This window comes from Colossoma macropomum, unplaced genomic scaffold (genome assembly GCF_904425465.1).
Source record: "Colossoma macropomum unplaced genomic scaffold, Colossoma_macropomum, whole genome shotgun sequence".
In the NCBI taxonomy this organism is placed as follows: Eukaryota; Metazoa; Chordata; class Actinopteri; order Characiformes; family Serrasalmidae; genus Colossoma; species Colossoma macropomum.
In genome coordinates, this window is record NW_023494784.1 from 34,580,421 (window position 1) to 34,601,423 (window position 21,003).

At 40.1% G+C, this 21,003-nt stretch overlaps 1 protein-coding gene across 5 annotated transcripts in view; it reads right to left on the reverse strand.

Annotated features, from left to right (window-relative positions):
• Positions 1-21,003, reverse strand: part of col18a1a (collagen type XVIII alpha 1 chain a) — a 107,256-nt gene that overhangs the window by 37,187 nt on the left and 49,066 nt on the right. For 2 of the 5 annotated variants that reach the window (XM_036569811.1, XM_036569801.1), the window contains exon 1: positions 10,095-10,526. The exons of 1 other annotated variant lie outside the window; for it this stretch is intronic. In XM_036569811.1, the coding sequence (XP_036425704.1) occupies positions 10,095-10,329 (235 nt within the window). In that variant the 5' untranslated portion in view covers positions 10,330-10,526. 2 more of the 5 variants (XM_036569820.1, XM_036569837.1) reach the window with 2 other exon arrangements.

The window sequence follows — 21,003 nt, forward strand, 5'->3', positions numbered from 1 at the left end:
AAACGTAAGAGCAAGAGTAAATGTAAGTTTTCCATTTGCATCAACCAGAACATGTTTGGTGTCTGACATTTGCTTTTTTAGTTTTCACTGGAGTTACAAGGCTAATGTAGCTAATAAATAATGGAAGCTAACAGCCACCAGTCAATCATCACCTCAAAAGTTGTCAACTGTTCTCTAATGCTTTTGCTTATGTAACAAAGTAACAAAAACAGACAAAATTACAAACAAAATTTTGGCTTTACGATGCAACTGCTAAAGCTGTTTTAGCTGTGCTATACTCTTTTGTTCATTTTAATAGCTAACAGTATGTCATACAGTGTCAGAAGCCACATTAGCAAATCTGTTTGAGTTTGCCTAAAAGTTTGATGCAAATCTGTGATGATTTGGTGCAGAGTTAGCACAATGCTAAATGACAGCTATGAGCTTCAATTACTTGTCCACTACATTAGCCTTGTAGATCCAGCACAGAACTAAAGAAGAACATGTCTTAGATGATTGACTATATTTGGGGTAAAAGGGGAACACTGTGTACATTTTTTGGCTAAACAATCGCTTTACGTTTCCTGTGATTCAGTAAGAGAATGAGAGTGATGTCAGTGTGAAACAGCTCAAGCATCCTACACGCTGGAAAAATGACTGTTTTGAACAATGAGCTTGCTACTAAAACACTACTCAGTTTAGCTTATGAGCACATGGTCTTATTTATCAAACACAGATCAAAGTCCTCTGGGGTTCTCTAAGTTCATTAAGAGCTGCAGATGGTGGTCCTGTTCCAAGTCAAAACATATGAGCTTGACCATGAGGGTGAGGCGATGCCTGTGGTCTGTGTAGCCCATTATGAGATAAAAAAGAACTGCTGAAAGACTTTTGTCACATCAACATAAGCATCGCAGCTTGCAAGAAGTGTGGCGAGAGGTGTACTGTTTAAACCCCTGCTGTGAGTTTTGTTGAAAAGTGTGCAGGAGGGAAAGCTTAACCAAACTGAAGTCAGGCTCTGACAGGATAATGATAAACTAGAAGAGTACAATCACTTGGGGCTTTGCATCCTGATCATGACCAGGTGCTGCTGGGTGAAGAGCGGAACTGGAAACATAGCACCCTGTGGAGTGAGCCATATGTACAGCTCTGTCGCTCTGTAAAGGACTATGAGAAACCCCCTACGAGTTGCTAGCTAAGCAAAGAAGATCTACAAAAATCACCTTAGGGCACCCCGAGTCCTTGACTATTACCTTTCAGACAAAAGACGATAAATGTTGACAGCAGAATCCAGATGTTTGTAGGAACAACGTCTGGCTCAGAGAGGCCCTTGAGGCAAGATGGGCCTGTTCTAGAAGATGAGCACAAAGCCAGACATTTGACAGTAATAACTCTCGTAAACACTTTTGGTATTTTTCACTTCAAGATTTGCAAGATTTGACTATTATTTCATTTGCATATCATCCATGCAACAGGCTCCAAACTCAGCAGGCAGCTGAAAATTAAAAAGCCAGATAAGGTAATGAACAGGAATGTGATGTTCATCTCAAAAACAGAGACAAGCTTTTTCGCAAACGGCAAGTTCTTTCATTGCTTTAATTCTCCATATGATGTGGTCAACTGATGCCTTGAAGCACCCTGCCAGCCTTAATGCACAAATCTCTGCCCTATTACCAGCATGCAGCATTCCAACAGCAGGCCAAAAAGCTGGTATGTAAGTTGTGGGAAAAAAGCACATTCTTGCAGGCTCTAATGTTAGGACTTCAGCTCTTATGATGCAAACGTTCTTGCTCAGTTTCACTTAAAATGGCGAGAGCACAGGAACAGGAACAGAATTCCTGAAGTAACGTGATGTGGCAGTATCTGACATTAGCCACTCACTCCAGAAAAACAACAAGCCTTCAGGTAATTATTGCCATTAACTGAAATTAGATCTTCTTCACTTAGTACGCTGAACTGAGCCAGAGATTAAGTTAATGAGCTTTCTGAAGGTATGCCTCCCCCTTCTCCTCCTGAGCCATGTCGCTATGCTCAGAATCATTTACCCAGTTAAAAAGATACACAGCTCAAAGTCATTAAGCAAACTGAGATAAACATAAAGCACTGATCTGTTAACCATGTACAAGTGTAACAGCATCAAGAGTTAAAAATTAGCACTTTAATTAGATGGTCTATTCATGCACACAGGCTTCTCTCTAGTCGATAACCTCTGACAGCTAAATTAGTCAGTGCAGTCAGTGAGGCAGAGAAAACCTATGCCTCTGAATGAGCCTGCGTTGTTCTCCGTGCCCTCAATCTCAGTCTCTTTGAACTGACCAAAACAAAGCCCATGTCATTCTGTTTACAATCAATTTGTTGGTGGGAAGATGGACTGAGTAAGCACATCCATGCAGTTGTAGGTAGCAGAGCTCTCACTGAATGAACAACAATGCATTATGGAGGTGTAATCTGAGCACCCATTAGCTTCCCTTTGATTTTGGTGGCTAAGAGAAGAAAGTAGATGGTTTTGGAAGGGTTGTCCTTGTTGCCAGGCAGCCGGTCATGCTAGGTCACAAGTCAAAACATTAGCTCAGGGGCTCTTGAAACCTCTCGTGACCTTTTACCATGTTGCTGAAATCTATGCAAGGATTACTCCGTCTTCCTCCAAAATTGACATGCGGACATCTGCAAACTCTCTTATAAAATACCTAGTGAAATTAAAAACGCTAAATATCACATTCACAAAGTGGAAGGTTTAAACAGAAGAACAGGACCGAGCATAGAAGGATGATCAAACAGTCAAAGCATCCTTTGGTGACTTTTTAAGATCTTCCTAAGAAGATTAGATGTGGAACAGAACAAAGGATGATTGTGCTTTTTTTGCTTCGGGAAGCGTAAAGGGAACTTGCTGTTTTTGGACGATGCTGAGATGTTGGCATTAGACTCCGATCAATCTTTCATTATCAGTAATAACATTTCATTTTCTGAGGTTGTTGGTAAGGTATCCATGATAATATTTAACCTCAGATGCCTAATTTTGTTTGGCAAAGAGAAGTATTCTTTATTTAACTCTTTCCACTAACCAACTGCCTAAGCTTATAATATAACATTGGCGCTTATTCACTAAGTTGCACTCAGTCGAATCTGATCGTAAAATGCTTATTTTTGGCATATCTGTACATTCAGACTAACATCTGGTAGAAGTGTGTTGTTAATTTGAGTGTAACAGTTCAACAACCAGAAAAAAATTGTGGTAAACTAACCAAAACCTTTATCAATATCACCTATAATACCAATAATAAGAATAAACATAATAAATAAATAACAATAATGCTAATAACTTGTGCACATGGCAATCCAGTACAAAAGTGGATGCACGTATTGTACAAGCACAGTGGTATAAACAAATGCTGCAACTCTTCTATGTTCCATTTAAAGACATACTGAACCGTGCTTTTGTTTTATATTACTGACTCCAAAAAACAATACATAACATAGCTAGTGCAGAAGCATCTCATACACTGCAATAATAAAGCGTTTAAATGCAATATTTTATACTACACAATCACATCATTGTACAGTCTTAAAAAAACAAAGATTCTTTGTAAATGTCAAATTTTATTCTTTCCAGTTGTTATAATTTAAAACTATAAAGTTTGGTCAGTAGGGGTAGCAGTGCACTCACTGCTCAAATACAGCTATGAGCACAGTCGCATGAGCCACTGAATGCTGTCATTCTTGACTTCCTAACCCAAAGACCCAAACAGAAGACAGAATATTCTGGAGAAACACTATTCATATAATTGCCGTCAACTTGACAGCACTTCAAAATAATGACCAAAACATCTGCAAGAATTAGGGCATGCTTCATGTAAATGATACGTAAATGAAATGCCAGCAGGTGGTCGCTTGATTTCACGCACTGAAGCGGATTAATCATTTGCTCAAATCTCCATTTGTTTCCTCGTTATATAAAAGTTTCATTGATCAGATGGAAAGCAGTTCTGAACATGAACTTCAAAGCCAGTAAATCCACAAACGCTTTAGAGAGCGTTGCCATAAATGTGACATTAAAACTTGTCCATGCTAAACACTCTCATCAGTACCAATCACTGGAAGTAAAGTGAAGAAAGTAGGTGGTTCTGCTTTCTGAGTTTAACCATTGCAATAAACAAATCAGTTCAAGGACTAGATTAGAGATGCACTGTATTTGATTAGAGACGTTTCTTTCCTAAACAAGGCCTCAGTAAGCACTGCTACACAACACGTTGGAAGAGTTCCAGGGTTCTAACTGTACACTGTGGATTTTTTGCCATTTGTTACGCTTAGAGAAAGTAAACATAGCCTTTCTAAAATCATCCCAGCCTTGACCCTTCCACAGACTTACAGTCCACAGTCTATTCCCATTGCCCTAATAGGATCTGATACCATTTGTGAGACATTAGTGAGCAAAGGTAAATTTGAAAGAGACTCCCCACCACAGCAGCATTATTTTCTTTGGCTAGCATAGTTGTTTGGGGAGCCAGCACAAGAGCCTATTGACCACCAGCACTGCCAAACAATGTCAGCAAACACATTTTAATATTATGCCCATGACAGTGCAGCAGAGCAACCAAATACCAGCAAATACATCATGAGCAAAACTAGCCTTGAACCATTTCTCCAGAAACAAAGCCCACGCTTTCTGGCTCAGTTTACTGCCTCTTGTCTGTGATGTCTATTATCTCATCGCCATCTTGGCTACTGCATTCGACAAGTCTTGTCCCTCTGTTGACCCAACACACAGAGCGAACTGGGCATTCTGTCTGGTGCCAGTCAGAGACCCTGTTGTTGTAAAGAGGTCATAAGTAGAGCCTCTGATCCAATGGTCCAACTAACGGGTACAGTCCTAGCAGTATTCCCACTGTAATCTTCCCACCACCATCTGCCCTGTTCTCACACAAGCTGACCCATCTGTGACATAAAATGTGTATGCATTATGATCTGCTCTAGTAGGACAAAAAAAGTCTGTGTTGGAAGATCCCACACCCCCACAGCCTCTACTCAATATCTACCCGAATTCCTGCTCCTTAAAAAGGACAGATATCATTCATAGGGCCATTTCAAGTGCCTGACAAGGCCTTTAAATGGATGATAAACTGGAAGAAAAAGGAGCTCTTCTCACACAGTGATGCAGAAAGTATAGATAGTGGGACTGATCACAGATTGCAAACAAGCAGACTGTGTATTGGGATCTGAGTATCTAGAGTGTGAGAGAGAGAGAAAAAGAATAAGATATAGTCGAGGGGCAGCAGGAAGGAATGCAGAGTGCATAAGAGGTGAATGAGGTGGGTGGGAGAAGGAAATGACCGAGTTTAAACTAACAGGTTAATTAACAACACAATTGATAAATCCAGTCGGGCTATATTAGCTTTTCCACTCGAGTATGACCCCAGAACTTCCCCATTTCTCCGAAGGGGATTAGTAAAGTATGCATGAATGTATGTATTTGGATATGCATCGACGTACCTATCAAAGAAAAACAAACTGTGCTCCATTAAAAATAGGTAAAACATTATTATGATTAGCATTGTATCTCCCTGGTGTAAAACACATCTGGAATGATTTTTCGGCAGTCTATGACAATATAACTTTGAGTAACATTTTTTTTGAAGGCTACCTTCATAGGGACTTCATAACACATACTTAAGTTTTTAAGCATTGAACAATTCATAAAGCAATACTTGAGCATTTGTGAACAGCTCATGCCAGTCATTGCTAAATGACACTGAATGTTGTATGAAGTGAATGACATTTTCTTGACATTAGGGGCCTTATGGTAGACATGTGTACATTTATAACACTGGTATGAAGAATCATTCCCAAGTAATGGATCTCATGAACATCATGTATCAGTTCTATATAATCTACTTGAGTTAACATGCATGTAAGTTCTATTAAGGAGACTTTAGTGGCTGTGTAATTAACACCTAATTCTGTTGCTTATATTTAAGTAAGGTACAATTGTACTTTACATAGTTTTGAATCTATATATTGTATAGTTATATATTATATAGTCTATACTATATAGTTTCAGAGACCTCCGAATCTTTCAAAGAAATGGTAAATGAAACTCTTAATTAGGCATCTGTCTCCCATTACTTGGTAACAGTGCCTTATAACAATAAATAAATAAATAATATGTTACCCAACCTTGTCAATGAATGGGGTAACATAGACGGAAAGACGTAACTATGTTTTTTTGCATACTCTGATTAATGATCCTACAAAAAAGACCATCATGTGGTTGATAGCTAACTGCACTCTTTTATTTCTTGCATAAAAATCCACTCATACAGCAGCTTGAGTCCCCCGCCTCTTCACTCCCACCTCCAGCAATGAGTAAGTTGGTGGTATCAGCGTACGCTGATTTGGAAAGAGTGATTCCAGATGCTTTCACTGCTGGGACCACTCTGACACATATGTGTGGTATAAACCTGTTACACAAGTAGCTGCTCTGACAGTGTCTGAAGATAAACTGAACGGAATGAATAGAAGTCGTCCCTCATCAACACATGTAACATCAGCCGTTGTGACAGTGTTGTGACAGTGTGATAGTTGTACTCTCTGAATGCGTCTAAGAACAGCACTTCCTCTCATCTCTGACTAACTTGGCTTGGGACATCCATTCAGAGATGTCATTAGCGAAAGCAATCTGAAGTAGAGTGTTTTTAAAAGACACTGCAAGCATTTGGTGGTATTTAAAAGAGGAATTTGTTGACATATACAGTACACCCAAATGAGCGCTCCTTATTTGTTACATTTCCAGTCAACTTCCAGCCGTTAAGCACACACTTTTTACGTTTATAAGAGATATTTCTGAGCTGGTTAGATATATGAGATAGTCCACCTGGGTAAGAAATGGGAAATAAATAAAAAAAACAGGAGTTTCCAAAAATGACGTCCAAAAAATTATTTGAAAAATAGGGAAAATGGGACTACTAACAACCACACAAGACCTGCTAGACCACCAACCCCTTCGTCATCACATAAACAGTATGTAAAGCTTTTATCTTTGAGAGAGAAGAGAAAATCAGTCTCCATTCTGGCTTCAGATCTAAAAAAAACAGATGTTTCTGTCCAGACAACTCAACACTATGACACTGAGGAAATGAAATAGACAAATCAAACAAAGAAGCTGCTGGTGTGCTCAGAACAATAGACTGACCACTTCAGAGTCCAGACCTCAACTTCACTGAATATGCTTAGGATTACATGGATCATGAAAAGTAGAATGTGCAATCAACTACTAAGACTGAACTTTGGAGCTGTGGAAAAAAATGTCCCTGCAGATTTCTTTAAAAAACCAAAAGCAAGACCCCTGAAAAGAATGGAAGCTGCAATAAGGGCAAAGAGTGGACACATTAAATTACAAGTGCATTTTAAACTGCAGTTCCAATTCCTTATTGGTTGATAGGTTCACATACTGCACTGTACATTATATAATAGCACTTGGCCCCAGTATTACACCATCAACTCAGACACAAAGATGTTTTTTATCAGTTTTTTCATACTCAAAGTGCTTTGTGAATTCTCACAGTGAGCACAAAGACATAGCACAATCATGAGACTCATAAATGCAGTTTAAGTGTCATCATCCTCATCCTCTAATATGATACACATGATTGCTGATCAGTGTTATTCAGCTCTACAGAGCTTTGCTGGGAGAGAGCTAGATGATACATACTAAGGATTAAGTGAACACTTAGAAAAGTTTTCAGATAGATTAGGACACTGGGTTCAGTTACATTCTCTATGAACAATTCAAGTTGGTTTATTCTGTGTATGGAAATCCAGACCACAGGAGCAAGTTTACTTTCAAAATGTTCATGCATGTTCATGCAGACTATGTACAAACCAAAGCTTAATTTCTGAATCATACCAGCACAAAGACAAGACAGAATCTGTTGTACATTTGTTTTACATGCTTATTTCAGACAAACTCCAAAGAGTTTTAAGAGAATTAGAAAGGCTTTCGCTTACAGTACTGTGGAAAAGTCAGAGACCACCCTTCATTTATTTAATTAATTTCAGGCCAAAATGTCCATTGAGTTATTTTATTTCATTTTTCAGGAGGAAAATGTTTCTAAGGAGATTAGATATGATGTAATCTGCTTGCTTCATGAGAAGACAACTCAACACTAGAGATCTGAATGGATGTATAGCTGTCAAGAAGCCATTACTGAGAAAAGAGAACAGACAAAAAAAAGAAGAAAACTTTCAAATCAAACAAAAAAGCTGCTGGTGTTTTCTAAACAATGAACTGACCACCCCAGAGTCCGGACCTTAACATCACTGAATGTGTTTGGGATTATTTGGACTGTGAGAAGCAGAAAATGCAGCCAACTTCTAAGACTGAAAAATATGTATTTAGTTCTTGAGGCTTCTACATAATTTTCCATTAAATAATAATCAAAATTTCCTAATGCTGAAATATTAATAACTGGTCTCTGAATTTTGCTGTATGTATGAGCAAATCAAAGAGGACAAACTCCTCATTATAACAATAAATGTAAAACGATGACTAGATACACCCACATTTCAACTTTGAAACTTAATTTTACACAAGAAATCTGATACTAGGCACAGTCAATTTCCTTTTTACTGCTACTCCCTTATCTTTTACCTGCCTTATGCCTGGGATTATCTAGTAGTAAATATATTTATATATCACTGCATGTCTCTCAGCTCTAAAAAAGAACTAAATTAAATGTAATAATCAAAGGATCCCTATTTTGTACTGGGGGAAATTTGCACAAGTACTGCTGATTGGGTTATGAACAAAATTGCACTGCAATTTACAGTCACATGTAAACATGAAGACATTAACATAAACATGCAAGGGGTCAATAGGTCTGCGCCATGCATCCTCACTCCACCAACATGCAGTAAAGTGGAGCAGAATGGAGTGAATGAGCTGAGCAAAATAAAGCATGCTGTTACTCTCCCACTCCCATCCCCACCCACACTGCCATGCACTTCCACCTGTCTCAAGACCACACAGCAGAGACCAAGGACGCACAGACAAACAGATAAACAAATAAAAACGCCTTGGAACAAGTGAACGACACAAACACACAGACAGGTGGCTGCTGGTTCAAAATGCATCTCTCTAAAGGGGCTAAAAAGAGAGATGGCATTCTAACCCGCTTTACCTTTCTGGGCACTAACTGACAGGCACTGATAGCCATCGTCGCTCTCCTCGGGGAGAGAGCTGCACTCCACGGGGAGGCGGCGGCGGCCATCCCCCAGGAGTGTCCAGCAGCTGTCGGTCAGGAGCTCACAGAAGCTGCGGCAGGGTAGCTGTGGAGGCAAACTAGGGGGGCCGCAGCGGGGCACTGCCAGCAGGCAGAAAAACCACTCGGCACCGTGGTGGCAGCCCGAACGCAAGAGCCATGCCCACTCCTGCAACAGTGCCTCCACCTCCTCCACGCTGCTCTGGTTGAGGAAGTTAGGCACCGCAAAACTCTCCACTCCCATCCTGCTGCAAAACAACAAGTCGGAATCGATGGGCAGGCAGCGCGGGGATTCCGCAGCAGGTGATGGACTAGCTAGGAAAGGGCTAGCTAGGAAAGAACGATCAGTTTCTGTGGTTAGTAAATCGCTTGAGACAGAGTATTCGGGAGAATACTGCGTCATGTTATTACCATCAACATGCCAACCAGAACTTTCGCTAGAAGATGTGTTTCTATAACTACTGTTAATTCTGTCAAAAGAAGCATTTCCGCTAATGTTTAATTGACTTTCAATAGAATTACGAATGATGCTCCCTGTGATCATGTTGTGCTTGTCCATCTGAGACAGGTCCTCTCTGGCCAGATTTTGGCCAGTCTCTAACTTAACAGCTCCTAGCAGAACATTTTCCCCAACAACACTAGACAGATTGGTCTGTATATCATAGACTTGCTGGTCTTCCCAAGAAAGTGACCTAGAGGTGGATTTGAGTGCAAACCCAGACTTGTTTCCAACCCTTGACCCAGAAAGAGATCCAGGGACAGACTCCAACCCAGAACTGGATCTGACCTCTGCCTCTAGCTGACCGTTCCAGGCGGAGCCCTCATGACTATCTCCAGAACCCCCTCCACTCCCCATCTCCTCACCCTCAGTAGGGACCTCCGCTGCAGAAGCATGTGTGACCTCACTCCTCAGGTTCTCTACCCAAGGTGCTGTTGAGGGCACACTGGTACTGGGGGTAGTGACAAAGGCCGGCGTCGGCGTGCCCTTGCCTGTGTCCTTGTCCTTGGAGTCATCAAACCAAAACCATCCGTGCGAGTGCCCGACGCACAGGCTCCCGAGCACGCCAAGGCCGAGCCACAGACCGAGCCGAGACATCATGATCACTTCCAATCTTTCAACAGCAACTCACACAGGGTCCTGCAGCAGGCATGCCTCAGCCAGTAATCCTCACACACTCTCACCCGGAGTCACCGCACTCAGCTCTCAAAGCGGGCGGAAAAAGTTCAGAGGAGGAGTAACTATTCAGAGAGAACAGGGGGGGTGGGCTCCTTATTGGACCAAGCTCAGGACTTTTCCTCCCACGACTCCTCCCCCTTCCTTTTGTCTCCACGGTGAAAGAGCGTCTCCGCTGATAGATAATCTTACCAAAAACGCCCGCGAGGCTTCCTTTTGTGTGCACTGGTGCCTCTGAGCAACTGGGACAAATGCCTCTCTAATGGAATTTGGGTTTTTTTCAACTCACTTTTACAGTCTTCATGGAGGCACATGAATTCCACAATCTGTCCCCCTTTCAAGCTCAAATGAACTGTGCAAAATTAGTAGTTAAAGTAGCCTTTAAAACTGGGTTCTGTGAGTAGATTATCACCTAAATCTCTGAATGTAGTTTTTTTCACCCTGATTAAGACAAATGATCGGTTATTTTTCTGAGCCAATGGTTTAGTCCACAATGGCACAGTATATTTAAGCATACATTCACAGAATTATGACATATTTTTTTTACTATCCTTTACAGGATACTATCCTTTTTTTTTTTACATCCTTCAATGCATGATTTGGAAACTTATTGTTTGTCTTTCTCCTCTGCCATAAAGTACAACAGATCCTCTCTCAGGTTCTCCACTTCCTTTGAAATGCATCCAACCAAAAACTCTGGCAGGTAAGACAAATTCCACTTGCATCCAAAACCTGCCTTCTCTGCAAGATAAAAACAAGACTTTTCATTCTCTTAGGTTAAGAAATCCTTTAAATAAATTTAAACTTATTAAAAATACTTAAAATAACTAGCCTTCTGAGTCATACTTCTGGAGGTAGTGGAGGAACATTCTCACCTCCAGCAACATGAGATATCTCCCTAACTCCCTCCTTCTAGCTCTCTCTTTCTGGTCAACATAAATTGCTCTGTTTGGCTCTACCTCACAATTACTTTTCCACCATGTCCACCCCCAACTCTCCATGCAGGGAGTAGCTACTCACTGATCCAGGATTGTCTTTCTTGTTCAGACAGGCCCATCATAGCAGGTAACAGAGACCATCTAACATGTGTTAATGGGAGCTGTGAGGCGGAGTATTATTACAAAAGAAAGACGTAGCTGTAGCACACTTCTGCAGAGGAAATGTTTGAGGGAGAGTGCAGTGTTTGTTCATGTAAAGGCTGCTCGCTTTCCATTTGTTGATAGAGGAGCGTGCATGCATGGTTGCCCATGGCTTTCTCTCCTATATCATCTGTCTGACTGCAAAGACCACCTCACACATCAGCCCAGCAGAGCACTTGGTCATGGGGGAGGGAGAAGCAAATGTTTTTGTCATGCATTAGAGTGTAATGTGGCATAATAGTGTCATACTAATTCACTGTAAAAATAATAAATGTTTCTCTCTAGCAAGCAAGACCACACAGTTAAGAGTAACAGACAACTAAACGAGGTGCAATGACAGCCTTGTGGCTCTCAAGTATGTCCAAACAGGTACCAGATGAAATGAGGCATTTAGAGCAATAACAGCTTTAAATAAATACATGGACAGGGCCACAACTCAGTTTGGCAACTGTTTGGACTTTTTTTAAACATCCTCCTTAAGCACACAAGGAGGCTCAGTGTGCTAAGCTGCCCTAATTAGCTCACAAATCTAAAGCTGGACATTGGATTAGAGAGCAGTCACGGTGAGTTTAATCAAACATTGCTTATTTGACATAAATAGACAAAAAATGAAAGAAAAGAGGAAAGGAAAGACTTTAGAAGTCACTGGCATCTATAGAAGTGTTATAGTTTTGTATTAAACCGAGTAAGAGGAGGGAACAATGAACAATGTGGAGATTTCAGAAGAAAAAAAAAAACACGCCCCTCACGGAGAGATTGAGATCCTTGACCTCTCCTCGTCACAAGCCATTAGCCAGGAAACATGGCCAAAATGAGTGGGGCTGTCCGTGGTGAATGTGGGAATGACATTAACAAATGCTGAACAGCACTTCGCCCCGTGCCAAAACCCACAATGGAAAACACTGTTGTGCCCCAAGCAGGAACATACTTCAGTTATTAGATTTCACGAGGATACTGACGTTTTTTTTTTTTTATATGAATGCATTAAATATACATTAAACCTTTGTTTGGGTAGTCCACAAGAACTGCACTTAAAATTCTAAAATTATAGCAAATATTAATGACTATAAAATTTAAGCATCACAGACGAGCAAACAGACTGACTGATGCTGATAACCGCTGTTTATGTGTTCATATCTGTCACATTTATAGTGCATGCTTTATACTTTTTCAGTCGCCCCCTCCAAAATATGCTGTCAGCCACCCAAGTACATTTTGTCCCATTTTAACAATGTCTAATTTCCATTTTGCCCCAGTTTAACAAATTTCAAAGAGAAAACAGTGTTTGTACTGGCGAAAAGCATCACTCTTTTTTTCTTGTGCTCATTTGCACAACCTTAACCATTAGCCAACCACATTAGGTGCCTCCCATATAAAATCTAAAAACAGTAAAGGTGTAACCACTTATTTGGTTCCTTATTTCAATAGCTGAATAAGTAAGTAAACGCTATGATGAGTTTGGATATCTATATACTCAAAAAACCTCAACCAGCCCCCCGTGGTGGACCATAGTTTCAGTCCCAGAAGTAAAACTTGTTTAGCTGCTTGTTACCACATGAAGTATTTTTATTTAGGTTGAACTGACAAGCCATTTTTTTACAGCGCACTGGGTCAAAATTGAACCCGAAAACCAAAAAAAGCTGACAATAAATAAAAACACAGCTTCACACAAACACAGAAAAATAAAAACTATTAAGTAATAAAGCTTATGATGTCCTGGGAGCTAGCACCTCAGAGAGGTATTTGCAAAAATAGTTATTGTATTCCCTATTAATACTCAACATGTATCTCTTAAACAATGTCCCATCCAATAGTTCCACATGACCAACACTTTCACTGTTGACCTTATGCTATTCAAACTGTTTGAACAGGTCTGCGCTGACCAGAACAGGAAAGTGGAGGGAATAAACAACAATTTCAAATACTATTTCTGATTTTCTTTACCATTTAACTTATCTGAGTGTAACATTTTTTATTGTGGGCCTATTTAGTCTTTTTTTTTTGGTCAAAATTCTGGCCTTTTTTTCATGTGGGCAAAACTGTAAGTGCCATTTTTGACTAAAACTTTGGCCAAAATTTCAGTGCATCACTACTATTTTATGGCATTTTATTATGTTATACATGCACAATGATCCCTTTGGAAAGCCTAGTGTAGTCAACAGGCACTCATGAGAAGTCTATATGCCAGAGAGCTTTATTTATGACCCCTGAACAGGAAGTGAAAGCCATGAACCATAACACATCATTATTCACCACCATTCATAACCTCAACCCCCAATGGCCCTGATCCTTTGAGTGTAAACATCATGCAACCAAGCAGGCAATACAAGATTAAACCCTGCTGACAAGTTACGCAGTGAAGGTTCTTATGGGACCTCATCATGGCTGAGATCCTGCATGGGTGGAACCTCCATGGTGTATGCATTAAACTTCCCTGTCTGCCCTTTCTCAGTGACCTTTCCCAGTAAGCACTCCACCTCTTTCCCACAGCCCGCTCAGGATGGAGGATTTCATTGGGTCATGCTGTACCTTGGCGTGATCACAGAGTCGTAACGTGCAGTAATGGTTCAACCTGAACACTAAACACAGCATGGCAGCTTCCGACACTCCTGACAAGGGCGTTTCCTGTGCATGCACCCCGTCTCCTGCAGCGGAGTCCCCCCTTTTCCTCCTTTTCTTCTACACACAACTGTAAAAGCCTTCACTCTTCTCAGAGCTTCCGGTGCCAAGCAAAGAAAAGCCCCTGGCTGATTTTAACATTGCACAACAAAAGGCTACGGTATGTCTGGTGGATCTGGCCTTGTTATCAGAGCTGTCAAGAAATAATGAACGGTGACAGGATATGTCAGGATGGGAGTCTGCGATGCTGAAAATTTATGAGAAGTGAGTTGCCAGAAAGGATGAGTGGCCAAGACCTTCCTTGCATCCTTGCATGCTCTCTCTCACTCTGGTCCTAAGTGATAAGAGAGCACCTGATTTGCATTCACTCTAAATTTGGGCAGGTTTAAGTGAAGTTGTTAGAATGGCCTTGATCTAGAGAGAACCATGCCTGAGAACACACAACAGTGGGGTAGACCGAGAACAACTGCAACACTGTTTGCACCACCACATAAAAACTGGAGGTGGAAAACTACATTTCGTTTAACTGTCTACTAACAAATTCAGAGTCAAAACGTATGAACATTGAACAAGTATGAAAAAATGCAATGCCCATTTGTTACCATGACAACGAGCATCACGTGAGTCCAGTCAGAGTGAGAGGAGCGGCAGTAAGCAGTGCTTGCATTTTTAATTGCTTTAAAATGATGGCAGACAAACACACTTCACATGGACTTTTTAAAGAATAATGGAAGATGGAGGAAGATGTCATGTCCTGAGTCATATAAGCTGGACGCCAGTCTCCTCAGCAGACCAGTTTCTGCTCCCACCATGTTGAACATTATAAACTTTAACTATGACGCAAACATGCAAAGAACATACTTATACTTCCCAAATGGAAATGTAATCAGATACATGCGTTTACATGGTTATTATTCATCTATTTAATAGATAATTTACAGGATTACCCTCCTTGTTCAAACAGATTGAAATTGTATTCCGAATGGCTTTAATCTGACTAGTCTGTTCTGATTAAGGTCTATACACATATTATTTTTTTCCGATTGAGTTATTAGTTGGATTATTAAGGGATTATCGGGTTGCAAACGTGGCGAATATAAGCTAGCCTATAGAACAATACTGCAAGTGAAATTCTTCTTTTTCTATTTCTGATATTTTATATTCTTCTGATCTGTTAGTAGCCTTATATTCTGTTGGAAATGTATAAGAGTTCTAAATATTTCAAACAAAACTAATGCATCATCATTTTTTAATGAGTCACTGAATTTTCAAGCATCATTTGTTGCTCAACACACTACAGGAAATAGTTTTTCTTCCATTTCTGTTTTATTTTGGATTTCTTAAATGGACGATATATCATGAATAAAATCTATTTTAAAATGGAAAAACTTTGATGTAGTACATAAGCATGGTAAATTATGAGAAGTATATTTGGAAACTATGCCACAAAACAACCCTTTTGATTTCATTGTTTTTGTGTTTCCATGAAAATCATGCATTTACATATATCTATCAGTTCTGCCTTCAGCAGTTCAGCTCTGCCTGTTCATGCTGAAGTTATAAGCAGTGTTTCAGCAAGGACTGCTTGTTGCATGAGACTCAATACAGAGCATTCAGAACAGAGATCATTTACATACATCAGTCTTAAAGGCAGTATCAAAAGCAGCATCAAAGGCAGTAAGAAAAACAGCCTGTTCTCTTTTTAAACAAGAAACCTGCAGCATTTACACTATACAGCAGTGCACTCTTTCATTTATGCAATGCTGCAGTGCTTTTGCATACAGCAGTGTCCTGTACAGCATTTCGAACTAGACTATAGCTGGTAATTACATGAGAGCTGTGCATGGCTTAGAGGAAAGCAGACTAAGCAGCAATCAAGGAGCCTGAGAAAATTAGAGCCATTATTTCTTTTACAGGGTGGACACAAGTTCTGTAACTTTTCTTGCTGAATGGTTGAACTTGGGAGTCTGAGCTCGGTCTGCGGAGCTCATGAGGCAGCACGTGTTTACAATTCCTCTGAGTAATTAGCAAATTGAGAAAACAAATTACGGACCCCATGCTCCCTTTTACCCCCACCTCAGGACACAATACTTGTTTCTTGCAATGCTACAGGCTTCAGTGAGGCTTGGGCTTGAGTTATGATGAAGCTGCCACTGAGTGCAAGTGGGTGAAGCAATAAAATAAATTAAAGGCGCTGTGCATTTCTCTGCACAACATTCTGTATTTACCCATCAAATGAATTTGCAGCCTGCTTGTAATTAGCATGTCCGTACGCAGATAATAACATCTCCAAATATCCAGTTTCCGCTGTCAGAGCGTCTATGGTGGGTTTATAACCCGCACTCCAAACAGATATGCGGACATGCCGAGCTGAGATGTTATGAGACGTGCAAACAGTCTGTTTGATCCATAATCATGCAGAACCAGATGTGATGTCGTTATTGCTCGCTTTTACTGCCTCTGCTGACAGGACCAGACAGGACAAAACAACATGGATGAGACGCATGGCTTCACACTGGCCTATTTAGTCTCCTTTCTGAATGTGCCTATGCTAATAAAGTATAAAATGTAACTGGATTTTAACCATGCAATACAAAATTAACTCACAGAAGTCTAGAGTTATTACTGTCCTTTTGCTACACCATTCAAATATCATTACATAATTAACTACATAGGTAATGATGTAGTGAATTACATTTGCTTTCTGTTTCAACACTTTCGAATGTATTCCTTCATCTGCTTCAGACTATTTTGATGTTAAAAAAGCAGCACATGAGAAAAGAAATGACAAAAACGTAAAGGATGTTTTTTCAGACTGCACGCACAACAATAACATTTCATCAAATTCAAATCATAATAAACGATCCCCTTTTTTTCATGTACAAAAACAAATTAATCAAAAGTAAAAGTTAAGAGTCATGATCAACAGAATTCCTCCACCTCTCTCTAACAGCTATGAATGATAAATAATTAGTGTCATGTTTTAAACCTCTGGGGTCTTCGAAAATTTCCTTATTCTGCAGAGTCGCTCTTTCTATTCCATCTTATCACAAGATTGTATGTGACTCACATCTGGAGTTATAAGCCTATGAAGAGGGGCTGAGATACTTGTCATCTGCCTCTCACTGTGTGCAATTGGTGGATTCATGTGTCCGTCTACAATTTGTGTGGACTGACCAACAGACACTCAGGAAATCACTAAGCACTTACGGATCAGGCTAGAAACCCTTCATTCTTCCTTCAGTCGACATCGGAGACACGTGAAATGACGTGCAAAGAGTTTACAGCTGCTGAAATTGCCGCAGAGTTTTCCCATTAGAGAGAGCTGAGATTGTTCTGAACATTTTGATATGAAACATATGGGTATCAGGTCCAAAGGAGAATTTTGGAAGATATGCAAAAATTAAGAAAATGCCATCAGACCCCAGAGACTTCATTTGGCCGGTACGACTTAAAAGGGTTAACCCTAAGCCGGTTCTTCTGAATGTTTCAGGAATGACAGTCTACTGCTTTATCCATTAATGTGCCAGACTTCACAGCGCTTGAGCCACAGGTCTCACACTTCTTGTCTCTCCTGAAGGTCATGTTTACATATGTTCCAGCAAAGGAACCCACAAAGTAAACCCCTTCCCATGATCTCGCCTCCAACATGCCTGATGTGGCCTGTCAGAGCATGTGCAGGCACTCAGCCAAAAACAGGCCAGGCAATTAGCTGCAATCAGAACAAGGGCTGTGCTCAGTGCAGCCAGGGAAATCCAGCTGATGATGATAGTTCTCATTAAATCCACACTTTGTCCCACTAAAACATCTGGAGACTGCAGTGTTGATGTGACGCTGGGATTGACCAGGCAGCCGCACATGTGCGTCAGACACTGTTTGTGCAATGATGTAATAATTCCAACAGCAAGTCAAACAGTCAGCTTTAATGCACTACAAAACACAGACTCCTTGGGCATGTAACAGAAGATGTGCGATCTTGCTGACATGAGATTGCTCACTCAGTCTTTGAAGGGAACATTTAATGAAAAAACAAATTCATTTTGCTTTTTAAAATTTGTTTTCTAAACGATGTAAGCAGTGTTTAAGCTTCAAACTGTATGTTCACTTCCCCTCCATATATGAACACAAATCTCCAAAAACAGCCCGTTTGAGTCTTGCTGTATGTACAAACAGTATATGCACCTAATCAGCCTATAGCAGTTTAGCTCCACATATATATACATATATATATATATGCATGTATGTGCGTGTATATATATATATATATATATATATATGTTTAATTCCAAGTCTTAACAAGGACATGTAAGGTTGGACATAAAGCTATGCAAACATCATAAGTGGACTGCATAACATGTAATGTGTAATATACACAAAATGTATATTGGCATTAATCTATGAGGTTCATCATTAAGGCAGCTGATTTTGTACAGTCTACCTAATACTATACATTTCCTTCCATTTTTTCAGGACAAACTGAAATGTTCCAAAAAAAAATTCTTAATACATAACGAACAGACAAAAATAATATAACTATCATTAGTAACGTAAATTAATGTAAAAGAAGCATGGGGGCGAGCGGGCATTTGGCCCACCATTTTTCAAAATACAGTGGTGATGTCCTGCCACTTTTTGACTGAGTTCAGTACTTACATCAACAAAGATCACCACGCTGCCTAAACTGCACAGACTTATAGACATGGACAGGCTCATTGGCAGAACCAATCAAAATATCCATTTCAGCTGAGGAGGTGGGTCATTTCCCAAACAATAACGCCATTGTGATTTCATGTTATTGAGACAAACTGCGGCTCACTAATCTTGTAACTCTGATGCGTTTACTAATGCGCTTGGTCACAGTTTATGTTATTGTACTGTGTAAAATGTACTGAATGTCTTCCAGTACAGTGTTTTATTACTGCTATCGCACTAAACTAAGATCTGTCATTCTCCAGAGATATTAGTTTTGTACCTGAATTTAAACCCAGTGAAGCGCAGCGTCAAAACAAACACCAACACTGTTTATGAATGGCTTTATAGCTTTATTGGGACATGTTATTAGCATGACATTAATATACATAATTTATACATAATGTGTCTCCATTTTTTCAGATTTTTATTTTACATCATTTGAGTATAGCAACTGTCCTTTACATTTTCTGTAAATTTCATGATGAATGGGCCTTTAGAAATATTCCAAAACTGCTTGAATAAAATCTCTTTACATCAAATTACATTAAAAGTTTTGTCTTCTCCTGTAAAGTTATTATTCTGGAGATACTTTTTTCGACAGGGATGATATGCTTTGTGTAATGCTGAAAGTTGAAAGATTAAGTCAGTCAGTGGCCTAGTTGTGTTTTGACAGTCACACTGTGGTTCAACTAGCATGCTTTAGTTTTTTTTTGTTTGTTTGTTTTTAGAAACAGCAAGTTTTGCTCCACCACTTTAGTGCTCTTTGTATTCTTTCTTTCTTCTTTCTTTCTTTCTATCAGTGATGCTCACTTTCATCCCCTCTTTCTTTCTATCAGTTATGCTCACTGTCATCCCCTCTTAATGACTGCATGTAAAACTAGCAAAACTACTGTATTCTTTTTCAAACGTTCTCCTATGACCGTGATGATATAGATTGAAGAGAACTGGCAGGATTAAGTGTATTTTGACCTTTTGACATCAGTAGTGATCTTACAGTTCACACTGGAGTGAGGTTTCTCTCCTGCCACTCATTTTACTCACAGATTTACACATTCGCCCTGTGGCTCAAACACCCAAAAGAACCAGAGAGTGCCTGACCCTCTGCAACCACATTTCAGTCAGTCTGTATCCACTCCAGGGTACAAACCAGACCAGACTGCAACAGTTAGTGCCAGATTTAACAACCTCTCTGAGACCTGAAAATATAGCATTTCAACAACGCTACTTTATAGACCCACAAAATCTTTACAATTTAAAGGCTCACTGCATGGCAATGCTCCATAACATACAGCAGGGGCTGTGAGCAGATACAGAAAGCAACACACACAAAAAGTAAATATCGCTGTTTTACAGAATGTGCCTTCTACAGTCATTGTCAGGGAGTCAAACACCACACACACCTCATGTCTCAGGTTTAACAGGAGGCTTATTTGACCTAACAAAAGCTTAACAAGTGACACGGCAGGCAGCCAGAGGGTAAATGACACTGTAATTAAAACCATACAGGGACCTTTCCAAGCTTTGCAGTTTTCTCAGTATCCATTCACCTTCTTTTTAGACAGATACCATTATTTGGATGAATAAAACAATAAAATATAATCTAATACCATGCAGCAAAATAAATATATTAAATCTGATATGCAGTAATGCTGACATTGGGTGATTATAGCACAAGTCTTGTGTGGGAAAGGGATAGACGAGAAGTTTCCAGTTGTCCAAAAATGAGAAATGAAAAGAAATTCTGAGACAAGAACACATTTAGTAGCGGAAAAGTCTGTTGCAGGTCAAGGTGTTCTGGTATGAACAATGAACATGCAAGTTCTGTGCTGCCCTCCCCACTCTCCCCTGGCACACTGTGGATACTATTACAGGACCTCGGTGTCCTCAGTAAACCCTGGGTCACTCTGAACAAACAGGCCAGCAGTGCCTTGCACATGCTGGTCAGATGAGGCCTCCATACTGCTCCCCAAGGCCCTCCATCACAACCCACAAACCCCTGCAGCTGCTGCAGGGAATGTTCTGAACACTATGCAACAAAAAACAACATCCTTATCGTTAATGCACCACATTCATGATGAAGTCATGTGTGAGAAAAGGAAATATCACTCATCCCAGAGCTCCAGCCTTGGTGTGTGTACTAGAGGTATGA